A 12329-nucleotide genomic window follows, 5' to 3' on the forward strand; every position below is an offset into this window, starting at 1 on the left:
TTTCTTATTGTCAAACACTTTTGATTGGTGATATGGAGTTGACTTAACCAGTAAGAGACTCCAAGTTGGGACAAATGTACATGATGTGTGAATTTAAGTGTGTTCCAGGAATCAAACAGATTATTATTACTATTATTTCATGATGGACAAATATAAAGTCAGAAAAAGAGTATAATATCTGATAAAAAAAAGAAAAGAAAAGTATAATCAGCCCTCCGTCACCCCAGAATGAAAGGGGTGATCTTGTAGGTGAAGATGCATTGTTAGGTGCTCCATTTTATTTTCCCATTGAGGCCGAACCTAAACTTGTGTTCGAGAGCTAGCTGTCCATACACGGATAGGGGATGTATGGATTCTCGAGAAGAGAGGAGCCATGGTGGTCCCCCGGATCGCTTGGATCCCACGACCTTTTCATCGACAACATAGAAATCATGCTGTGGTGGGAACAAGTTTTACGGGTGTGTTGGTATATACAATGCTCTTTTCGGTTCACATGTCTGTTAGTTTGCACTTAACATTAGCTCAGAGTTAAGAGTGTCATGATAATAACATCATAACACTCGTAGTCTAATCCTAAGATAAAATGCAAATGGTTGTTTAAGTTCATTATCCGCAGTTAAAGGTTTTAGCTAATAGAATAGATCCATCTTAAGGAATGATGGTTGTTTTTGATATCTTAAACCATTTTTATGCTGCTGACATTCTACCTAGCATTCATAAAATTTGCATTATTATATTTAGAATTTTTTTTAATGTCAGTCCCAAGGACTTTCATTAAAGGTTTTTGTCTCAAGTTGATGAATTATTAATTAAATAGGTCACTTGCTTTATACTTCAACATGTTATGTTTGTTCGTAGATTGTCAATTTAAAACTTTAGTCATCCATCATAATTCATACAATATGCGACTTATGAATAACTTATAATTAATAATAGTACTAAAATTATTAATCTATCAATTAATCTTTTATGCCCGTTCATTATATATACATATAGTCCTAATACCCGTACGATATACGATAACTATATAAATTGTATCATAAAGAAATTTGAATATGCCTCATACATGATTCGTGCATATGAAATAAATTGTTGTTAAAAATAAACAGTAATAATAAATATAATATATGTTTAGTTAGAGTTTTGGATTTACCTAAAATTTTTTGAACCACATCAAAATCGGAACTTGTAAGCATAGTGGATGATGACAAATAACCTTGTAATTTTGGATCGTAAACTCAAAATTTTAAAGTTTTTATGTTAACAACTTATTACAATTAATATATGTAATAGGAGTTGAAAAATTGAGAAAGAAAAAAGAAAATATATTAATGAGAAGACGATCTATCAAATAAGGTTACAATGTTTTTTGTATTAATAAGCCAATAGCTAGAGTTTAATTCTAAGTCTAATAAGGAAATTGAATCTATATACAACTAAAAAAAACTAATTTAACAAAATAAATGAATAAAAAGGACACATGTTAATCAAAGATTACGCCACATGTCGTTTAAAAAACATGTCAACCATGTTTTAGTTTATTGGTAGATACTTATAACCCTAGAAAGCTATTTAGTTATCAAATTTATTTTTCTCCCTATATACATCTATGTTAGTGTAAAAAAATCCTCAACTTTTGATATTCTTATAAATCAATGAATATTAAAAAAAATTCTTAGTATTCTTATGAATTAACATATTTATTTATTTATCCAAATTTTCTTATCTGCATCAAAATATTTTTATTTTTCGTTGAAAAGGGTTATACTATTCTACCCATCATCCTACATTACACGAATATATCTAGTATATAATAGAAGGACGCTCGCACTTACAGCGGAAATGATTTATATTGTGTGAAACGCCATAACGGTAATACAAGTTGTTTGAGTGTGTGTGAGAGAAAAAGATATATACAAGAGACCATGAGATATAATTTGTTATGGTTAGTTAGAGGTAGCTTGAGATATTAAAAAAATATGTTATTTTTTAAATTAAAGAAGCCAGTTTATTTTATACAAGATTATAGATATAGATTATAGGTAGAGGACTCTCTAGAAAACTTGATAATATTAATCCCTTACAATGCAATTATTTACTTTTTACAAGTTTTTATAAAAGTAGTCGGTAGAAAAACAAGAAAAAAAAGAAAAGAAAAGGAAGGAGTAAAAAGTGGGAAGGTGTTGCGCCTTACGCGTCTTGGAAGCGGATCACCTAACACATGAAGTCGACAGATGAGCAGCTGCTATCTTGATCATCTCCTCCTCCTGCCAACCATTAACGCTGGATGTCATCCTCTCCCTTCCTTCCAAGCTACTTCCTTCAATCCCCATATATATTCACATCAACAAACTCTCGATCAAATTTTTACAAGAAAACATGGGCAGAGATATCGAGAGCAACAAAAACACCACCAGAGGTTCGAGTTATTACACCTCATCATCCCCATACCACACTGAATCCTCAGACAAACAATGGACTTCATGGCTTGTTCCAATGTTTGTTGTCGCAAATGTTGCAATGTTCTTTATCATCATGATTGTTAATAACTGCCCCAAGAACCATAATCCAAACATTGATGGCAAGTGTGTTGCCAAGTTTCTTGGTAGACTCTCTTTTCAACCGCTTAAAGAAAATCCACTTTTTGGCCCTTCTTCCTCTACGTAAGCCTTTTTTCTTTCTTTCTTTATTATTTATTACCCTATACGCATTTGATTCGATTTTTATGAAAGAGATGAATCTTGATTGATTATAATTTGGATCTTGTTTTAACTTTTGTGTGTTTTCTGTGTGGTTAACTGGCTCATTATTGGTCCATGGACCTATGACACATATGAAAGAAAGTAAATCGTGTAAAAAGACACATTAACCGGGATTTGAATCGAAAACTTTTCTTGGATACCCATGTAGTTTATGTTTATTTAGGCGAAAGTTTGGATCTTTGGTTTTAGGCCATTAGTAAAGTAATGGTCCTTGAATGTTGATTATGATTTGGCATGTTGTCATCACTTATGGCCTAATTGTTGCTGTCTGAATTAATTGTTACATAGCCTATGTAAAAGGTGGATTCTTTATCATGATTTTGGCTTTTTCTGAAAAATGATGAATTTTGATTATATTCTTTTATGCAAAGTCTGCTTTATAAACTCATATGAGGCATTATCTGATAATAAATGATTGTTTTTTTTCTTGTATACTTGACTCTACTAGAATATAAACCCATGCAAATGATGCTAGTCTAACTGGTTGATGCTTTCTTGGTTTTACTCAATGTTAACATGTACATTGTGAGTTTCATGTTTTTGACGACTCTTATCTTGGATTGCAGATTGGAAAAATTGGGAGCTCTAGAGTGGGATAAGGTAGTGAATGATCATCAAGCATGGAGACTAGTCTCTTGTATTTTTTTGCATGCGGGAGTGGTTCACTTGCTTGCCAACATGTTGAGCTTGGTTTTCATTGGGATTCGCCTTGAGCAACAGTTTGGCTTTAGTACGTTTCTATGTTGGCTTTCTGTGTTAAATTGAGTGCACTGCTCTAATTTAGTAACTCATACGAGTATAATCTTAGACGATTTTTTTATTTGTTTATTTCTTTTTTTTATGGTGGTGTGCTAACTTATTTAAATTTGACAGTTCGCGTAGGGATCCTTTACATGTTATCTGGGATTGGTGGGAGCATACTTTCTGCACTTTTCATAACAAGCAACATATCAGTTGGAGCTTCAGGTGCCCTATTTGGGCTTCTTGGAGCAATGTTGTCAGAGCTTCTTACCAATTGGACCATTTACGCTAATAAGGTAATTACTATCCTACCCCCATTGTCTTCGTGATTTTGAAATCCTTTCCTTGTGGTCAAAAAATAAGTGGGTGATGGGTTGTCTAACGGACAATACTGGGTGGATCAGGTTTGACCTAAGGCACTTTTTGTCCCCACCAATATCAATTTCGTTCATTCTTTAGAATTTTTCCTGATATTTCACATCCTGAGGATGAAGGGATCGTAAAACGAAATGAATTTGAATTTGGCATAAGTTTAGTGAAAGTGTTTGATTATTTATTAAATGTCTAGAAGAGCTCTTGAACATAATTATAGGTTAAAAGGTTGACCATTAACCTAATTTGTAAGGTAGGTTTTTTTAGTTTTGTACAAGTGAGTCCATCTAAACTTTACTGAATCTGAAGTCTATTTTTTTTTGTAGGCTGCAGCATTGTTTACTCTTGTGATCATCATTTTGGTGAACTTGGCTGTCGGGATGTTGCCTCATGTTGATAACTTTGCACATATTGGAGGTTTCATAACGGGTTTTCTCCTTGGATTTGTACTGCTTCTTCGTCCCCAGTTTGCTTGGCAAGAACGCCGCCATCTTCCGGCTGAAGCTCGCAGCGCATCGAAGTACACGGTCTATCAATATGTCTTTTGGCTTCTATCTGTGATATTCTTGGTTGTTGGGTAAGTTTTCTCCAATTATAATCTCTATTTTTTTCGTAGTTGGTTTACCAAAAAGACAAATGTATTAGCTAGAGGTGGCATAATAGGCTACCCAGGCAAATTGGGTAACAGGTCAAAGCATGTGGTTTTTCGGTCCTTGCCAAATTGGTCGGCTTGTGTTGACTTCAGTTTTTGCCATTTTTATGGTTTATATAGTTGGTGAATAAATATGTTTACGGAACATATATAGTTCTAACAATATTCGGAGATTTTTTAAAATAATTTTACCCATTTGACCTCTTAAATGAATAGGCATAGCAATATATAGCCCGAAGTAACCCATTTATAAGTAAATGAGTCAAAATTGACACCTCTTGATATTAGCTATTCATCATATGACAAAAATTGATCATACTTGTCCCAGTGTCCAATCTGACTTATATATGTTTTCAACTTGACTTTGAGTTCTGATATTTATGTGGTAATTGCTGATAACTAACAGTCAATAACTGATTGATCATTGCAGATTTACGGTTGGGCTCGTGATGCTTTTTAAAGGAGAAAATGGTAACAAGCACTGTAGCTGGTGCCATTACCTGACTTGTATACCTACTTCGAGATGGCGTTGTGATAACCAATGAAAGACTTTATTGTGTTTGTAATTGGATGATATAGATTGTTGATACATATGAAGACTTCTATCTCTCTCGAGTCTTGACCTTACTCTTATTTTTGATTGTGTAAATTCATTCTTTTTATATATATGTTTTTTATTTTGATGCATAGTTAGGATATATTATTTGGTTGTACATGTAATACACTAACATATATGAAGTTATAGTTACTGTTGATTTCAGTAAGTAATTTTGATACTTGACAGAATGTTAATTTAAAAGTACAAGTGAATCATATCATGATTATTTTTCGGTTTCATGTCCCATTCAGGAAGGTCCAATTTTATCTGTCCCTGTGTAATATTTTGTTTAATTGCCGCTATCATTCTTTTTTCCCAACTAGATATAATCACCCCTAACAGTCAGTTGCCGCCTTCCATGACACATCAAGGTGCATTTCCATCCCCTGGCCCCGGGGCACCACCATCAGAGCCACCCAGCTGCTGCCGGAGGTTTTATGTAAAGGATTCTTATAGTTTTTTTCCCCATCCTTTAATTTATAATTTAATTATGTTTACAGAAACTACTTAGAAGTATTTAGTAGTAAGATATGGCTTTAGATGACCATATGGCCCAGATCAATTCAAAGGGAACCCGATTTTTATTTGTAATTGATTGGCAGATGGCACATAGATTTTTAGGCTAAACCGCATTCTATATCAGAAGAAGTTCAGTTTGCTAATCATAGCTTGAAAATTATCTTTAAAAGCTATTTTTCTGTAGAGTGTTAACCGTGTCCAGTATATGATGCTTATCAAAATATTCTTATACTTATGAGTAACTACATATACACATTATGTGCATGACTTATTCATAGTTTTCTATCATTTTGAAAGATATGCAGCTGAGCTGACTGTTTCACTCGTCTCTAGTGATCTTGTCAAAGCATCTTCTACACTTGATATGTCTGCAACATGATTCATATAATACTATTTGCCAATAAAGATCAAACTTGTGTAGGAAAAAAATTGTATATAGAAAGTGTGTCATACAGAACCTTGTACATTTTTCATTTCTTCTTTATGTAAACTTATACATTTTTCTAATATATATACATCAAGCCACTTGAATAGCAATGAGCTTTACATAATTCCGAGCAAAATTGTCCTTGGCTTAATTACTGTTTCAGGAACTTGGTGTGGTCAGCTTGTCTGCAACTTGAAGATCCAAATTGTGTTTTAAATGAGTCTCATTTCTTGGTTACGTAGAGCTAGACATATCAATACGATTGTGTTCACATAAGGGATTCGTACCAGATCCAGATATTTGATCTTTATTCTGTTCATCTTTCATAGTGATCTCAACATGAAAGCCATTTGGGAACTGTAAACCAGGTGTTCGTACAATGTCTCCTCCTCCAACTAATCTCCATCTGCCATGTTTTGGAGTCAAATCATTCACACAATGATGACATATACACATGCGTATACATTAAAATTTAAAGTAGATATATTTACCTGTATTTGGTGACTAAGCAGTGCAGAAAGACGGCCATCTGCACTTTAGTGAAGTCAGTTCCAACACAAAACCTCATGCCACCACCAAAAGCCATGAAATTCTTTGATGCGCCTCGCTGTTCCATCCTCTGTTTAGAACACAATTGAAGAGTAGTCAACAATTAATATTCTTTACTTTTTACAGGAATGATTAGAGAAATGCCTACTTAGGGTAGAAAGTGTAAGAATGATTATGGTTTTGGCACATCAAGGTGTAAAAAAAGTGTATTAGACCAAGATTCATTCTCAACTTTCTACCATAAGGAGACTTTTCATCAGCTTCATCGTACTTTTAACTATGAAACAAAATCCATAAAATAGTCGCATACCTCCCATCTACTTGGGTTAAATTCTAGTGGATTCTTATAATTGTCAGGATTCATGTGAACGGCCGGGGGACATACCATAACGGCCCAACCAGCTGGGATTGTATAATCTGAATCATTCCAAAATATATATCAAGGTCTGTTCACAAACTTTGCTATTGATATAGCAACACAGTAGTTGAAATGGCATATGATGAGCATGTCTACCTTTATACTTGACATCTTTTAGTGCTTTTCTGAATACTCCTGGAACAATGTTAGCCAGACGGACTGTTTCATTTATAAGCTGCAACATCATGTAGTTAGTATCACCAAACTACTCCTTTACGCATTCGTGTAAATAGTTTACGTACTAAATATATTATATCTAAGGTTTAAACTTCCTATGCACCTGGAACGTGTATGTCATCGACTTATATTCTTTCCATGTAAGTCCAGACTCTTTATTTTCCCTGTTTCTTAGAATATTCTCATGCTCTTCCTGCATACAACAGCAATAACAGGTAAATTACAATGAAAAATATCCAAACAAATAAGTGAAATAAATGAACTGTTTTAGTTTCATTGTTTGCACCAACCGTTAATTCCTGCAATACCCGTGGATTGTCTTTCAGAAGCTTAATAGCCACTGTTATGGCCAGTGAAGTTGTTTCAAAGCTTGCAAACAATAGTACAAACATTAAATCTAGGGCAATTGCTTCTGTAAGGATTGTATCACCTCGAAGGAGTTCATCGAGTACATAGTCAAAGAAGTCAGTTTTGACTTTTCTAGGATTATCCCGCCTTTCTTGTAGCATGTTCTTAAGCATTTTCATTGCCTTCTTTCTTCCCTAGTTATGTTCAAGAAAAGGAAATCATAAGATTAAGAGTAGGATTATAACTTATTAAAAAAGTAAAACTTCATTCTAGCTCTCCATCTATGCAAGACATTGAAGGTGGCAACATGGGTGGGTAGGGCAGGTTGGGTAAATATCACATCTGGTTCGACTAGCCAAGAATCTTTTTAGAGTAGTTGAATTAAAAGGTTTTTGCATACGTTTTGAATGATTTTCAACCATTTGACATGTTTCATTTCAGGTTCTTAGCTGAAAATATTTGACCAGTTAGAGACAGCACACTGCCCAAGTCGACCCAGTAATAGGTAAATGGGTAGACATTGGCACCTATGGACTCTAGTGCAAGTTATCGAAACTGTGGTCTTTACCTGTAGACATTTGTGGTAAGCTGTCCCAGGTATGTCTAAAGGGAAAGAGATTAATCCCTGTATAAACGCTACAAAGTTCTCCCTCAAATTCTCGGATGATTCCTCTGGATCATAACTTATCAACTTTTTTGCAGTTAGATCAAATATCAACTGCCATAAAAAACAAAACAAAAAATAAATACAAAGTTGATCGAGAGTTACAAGTATAGTTCTATGGGTAAGGTTTCCATTAATTAAAATAACTTACATTTGCAGTTGCATCCTTGAGCTCTACTGATTCTTGACCAGCCCATTTCTCTAAGTTTTTTGATGCCTCATTTTCCACTTCATTTAGCATCTTTTTAAGGCTTTCTGGCCCGAATAGATACAGTACCATATTCTTGAGAAACTTATACATGTATCCATGCAAAGATCCTACATTCTGTCTCCCAAATACCTCAGTGAAACTATCTGGATACCAACTTTGAAACAACTGTCCTTCTTGCTGGAAGATCATATAATTAAGATCTGGATCAGTTGAGACGATAACTGGTCGCCCAACTAAGTTGGTTCGAAATATCGACCCATATCTGAAAATATTACTCCAATAGATAATATATATTAGAATAGAGTAATCCATTAGGATATATTATTGTAGCTAGTGATATAGACTACTGATAGTATCTTAACAAACAACCAACATATATATAAAAATTAACAATAATAATGTGACAATGATATAGTAATAATTAATAATTAACCAACTCATAATTCATTGTTTCATCACCTTTTCATTCTCTCTTTTACAAAGGGGGGTGTATCCCAAGTTCTATTGGGAGCGAAAAACTGAATGGTTTCGCCTAGTAATGGCCAGCCCATTGTACCTGGGGGAAGGTTTCCATTACATTTAGGATTCCACCACCTGTATAACCAATGTGTAACCATGATGACAGCAATCGATACAATGCAGTAGAGACTAACTGGCGACATAGCTAGTAGTTGGTCTGCTACTTAAGCTTAATTGTTGAAGGAAATGAGAAATGGTAAAATGTGTGTGAGCTCGAGAAGCAAATGTTGGAATGTATTTGAGTGTATGCACGAGGACAAGTATTTATAGAGACATGCCAGAAGTCGGAGAAATGTTAGTTTAATGTTTGGCTCACTTAAGCTTTTTTTTTTTATTAGTTGCTCAGAAAGCTGTACTAGTGGTTGTTGGTGATAAGAAAAATAAACTAGAGTATTTATATGCTGATAGTTTTATTTTATTTGTGTTTGAGACCACTTTCATTTTATTTTTTTCAACAGCATCTTTAGATTATTGCTTAAGCTCTGGTTGCATTCAGTTTCTTTGAAGTTTACATGATGTTTCCTCTCTCAAATTGGTTCAAGTGCGATATATAGGTTTAAAAACATCGGCTTAAAACTATTAACCCGGAAGCAAAAAAATGATAGTGTTTTTTTTCCTACTGTTTATATTTTACATAAACTTCTCATTGTGTTTTGATTTAACCATGTTTAATTAGCATTTGTGCTATATTGTTTATATATATATACCAAATATAATGTCCTGTAAAGATTGTATGAAAATGGAAAATTAATAAATATCTCTAGTTTGCCCATGGATTAATCAAATAAAAAGATCTGCCCAACCATGTAAAGAGACATGGAAAGCGCATAAGTAACCATTTGGTAAAACTTAACTCCGTATTTTGTAAGTGAATCATTTTGTGAATAACAAATTAGTAATTAGCCTAATCCAATATGTTACTGACAAACATATGCGTTGATTTGAATATTTCATTCCCTCGATTAGCATATATATATACATGTAGTATGGCATCATCCAATAGTTGTGAAGGAGTATGGAGAAATCAGTTTACTTCTTGTATATATAGATTCTAGAACAAGAATCTGTTTGACTATTTAAGTATGAAACCAAACATCAAGACATATATATAGAGAGATCATATTAAAAAATAACCAAAATTCCAGATGTGTTTCAGTTTACAAATTCTAACTATTGCTATATAGGAATCTTTCCCTGTATCTCTGCTGAATACTCTGTTAATAATACTAAGTCATGAGGATGTTGCTTATGCCCTTCTTAATTCTCTTATATATCACTTGTTTTTGTTTTTGCATATAAGGATGTCATCCTAGATTTCCATGAGCTGTACATATATTTCCTCTATCCATCTACAAAATCTTAATTGCATCACCATTGATTTCGAATTAGATGGCTTTAGATTCTTTTTGGTACCAAACGACCATTATATGTGTCCTAATACTTATATATTTAGGAAAGCACAAGGAGCCAGTCAGGATGAATGGAAATTTTGTATTAGAATTATCCATAAACTATACTCGTATTAGAAAAGATTTGAACTCAGGATTCCATCCGGACTATATATGTTTGGATGTTTGTTTTAACGTACGGCCGGGTTATATATTATGATCTCATCCGTTGATCATAATAACCAGCTGCTTAAAAGTCTACTGTTTGACATATGACTCGATCATGAACTATATAATTACATATTACAAAATTAACCTACACTTACGGAAACATCTAGTGAAATGATGATTTAGTCAAGTTCAACTCAATAATAGTAACACATAGAGCACCACCCAGGGTGTGTTTTTTTTTTTTGAGCCACGAGTTTCTTGGTTTTTTTTTTTTTAACTAGGTAGGTTTCCTGTACATTGGTACGACCACTTGACCAGGCAAGAAAAAAATCACTGTATGTGCACGTGCATGGTGCATGTGTGAGTCTTACAGATGCATACAATGAGTATAAACCATGTGAGATTGAGGTGCAAGAATTGAAGATAATAATTCAGGTCTTAAAACAAGAGCATGGGTATTTGCAATCATTGTCTGCTAACTTCTTTTTAAGTTAGTTTTTATTATCATGTCTTGTAGTCAAAGTGAGCTCTTAACTCCATAAAACTTTTCCTTTTGACTTTAATCCAATTATTATCATTATTTTGTGAGTATTTTATAGTATGTAGGTTAAGTATTTGCTTTGAGTTATACTAAAGCATATTTGGGATTTCAAAACTCAAGATTCATGTCATTCTTGGCTCTTATTAATTAGGCCCCTTTTGTGGCAACAAGTTATTGAGTAAAATACTTGTGATCAGAAGTCATTAATACTGCATTCATTAGCTGTATATAGGATTTAAAGTTATTGTGATATCCAAAAAGTCATTTCCCTTCTTATGGCCCATGTAGATTTGGTTTAGGCTGTCAATATTTGCAATAATGCATTGTAGTCAAATTATATTAGGATTTGGTTTGTAAAGCTCCTTTCCATCCTGCACAATCCCTCCCCAAGGACCGATCACAAGCAATAAGCAGCTGGTGAAACTCCCCGATCGACGAGTCATGTTCAAAACTATGACATCATGTATTGAGCAAATGCTCTTTTCCGGGCTCATATCACTTACCCGATAGAGAAATGCTATTGTCATTTGTCACGACAAAACGCTTTAGAATAACGAATGATAGCTTCACATATGTTAATTTTTATGATTTGCAAGTTGTAATTACTATATTCTGCCGGCTGTACTTATAATGGATAAAAAAAAACCTTGTAATTTACTTCTAAATACGGTATTTCTCGAATCATCATCAAGGAAAGAAAATAGGAAACAATAATAACATACTCAATCTCGTGAAATAAAAAGTGTGATAATGTATATAGAAATTAAAAAGATAGTTGGGCGGTGAAGAAAACATAATAAATGACAACTCAACAACTTAATGTCAGTTTAGTAGCTGATTTAATGACTTAGATTAATGGATATTACAGCACAAAAGAGTAAAATGAAGCTTAAGTGCATTGGATTGAATAAAGGTATGCCGGGTGGAGGGCTGCATCACAGGTCCTACCTGTCTTTGCACAGATCTAATGCTTACTTAATTAAGGGGCCCATTTACAAAAAGGTACCAAAAGGAGTTTTAATCAAAAGTGTGATGAGATGGCATGATGACCCCTCTTCAAAGTCTATTATTTTATTGGTCTAGTTGGGATTTTTTTGTTTCCTTATTTTGGAAACCCATAATAGCTGCCTGGTTGATGCTGCTGCTGCATTGACCCAAATTTTGTAGTACTTAAATTGGATCTTTTCTACTAAACTCTTGTTTTCTTGGGTCAATTACTACTAATTAAAATTATATACTAACTATATGTCACTTATTAATTTAGTATTATTA

General features: G+C 33.7%; 2 protein-coding genes across 2 annotated transcripts; one reads left to right on the forward strand and one right to left on the reverse strand.

Annotated features, from left to right (window-relative positions):
• The first annotated feature begins 2143 nt into the window (after positions 1-2143).
• On the forward strand, positions 2144-5342 carry LOC122611068 (RHOMBOID-like protein 2). Its single transcript, XM_043784025.1, has 5 exons — positions 2144-2663; positions 3329-3492; positions 3636-3799; positions 4202-4452; positions 4958-5342. Exons 1-5 carry the CDS (start codon positions 2380-2382, stop codon positions 5070-5072), a joined length of 978 nt encoding a protein of 325 aa, XP_043639960.1. The 5' UTR covers positions 2144-2379; the 3' UTR covers positions 5073-5342.
• A 754-nt stretch (positions 5343-6096) lies between these two features.
• Positions 6097-9100, reverse strand: LOC122580237 (cytochrome P450 87A3-like). The gene is made up of 9 exons (XM_043752513.1): positions 8898-9100; positions 8379-8700; positions 8132-8281; positions 7506-7757; positions 7319-7408; positions 7135-7213; positions 6931-7037; positions 6563-6690; positions 6097-6477 (listed from the first exon to the last, which is right to left on the reverse strand). The coding sequence occupies exons 1-9, from the start codon at positions 9098-9100 to the stop codon at positions 6306-6308; spliced, it is 1503 nt and encodes a 500-aa protein (XP_043608448.1). The 3' UTR covers positions 6097-6305.
• Between the last annotated feature and the right edge of the window lie 3229 nt (positions 9101-12329).

The sequence above is a fragment of the Erigeron canadensis genome, chromosome 8 (assembly GCF_010389155.1).
Source record: "Erigeron canadensis isolate Cc75 chromosome 8, C_canadensis_v1, whole genome shotgun sequence".
Taxonomy (NCBI): Eukaryota; Viridiplantae; Streptophyta; class Magnoliopsida; order Asterales; family Asteraceae; genus Erigeron; species Erigeron canadensis.

Excerpts from the sequence above, each read along its gene's own strand:
- LOC122611068 (XM_043784025.1), top strand. The coding sequence starts at position 2,380 with ATGGGCAGAGATATCGAGAGCAACAAAAACACCACCAGAGGTTCGAGT. Across the intron at positions 2,664-3,328 it reads TTTGGCCCTTCTTCCTCTAC|ATTGGAAAAATTGGGAGCTC; the intron begins GTAAGCCTTTTT and ends CTTGGATTGCAG. Across the intron at positions 4,453-4,957 it reads GTGATATTCTTGGTTGTTGG|ATTTACGGTTGGGCTCGTGA; the intron begins GTAAGTTTTCTC and ends TGATCATTGCAG.
- LOC122580237 (XM_043752513.1), bottom strand. The coding sequence starts at position 9,100 with ATGTCGCCAGTTAGTCTCTACTGCATTGTATCGATTGCTGTCATCATG. Across the intron at positions 7,758-8,131 it reads CTTACCACAAATGTCTACAG|GGAAGAAAGAAGGCAATGAA; the intron begins GTAAAGACCACA and ends GAACATAACTAG. Across the intron at positions 6,478-6,562 it reads TGCTTAGTCACCAAATACAG|ATGGAGATTAGTTGGAGGAG; the intron begins GTAAATATATCT and ends AAAACATGGCAG.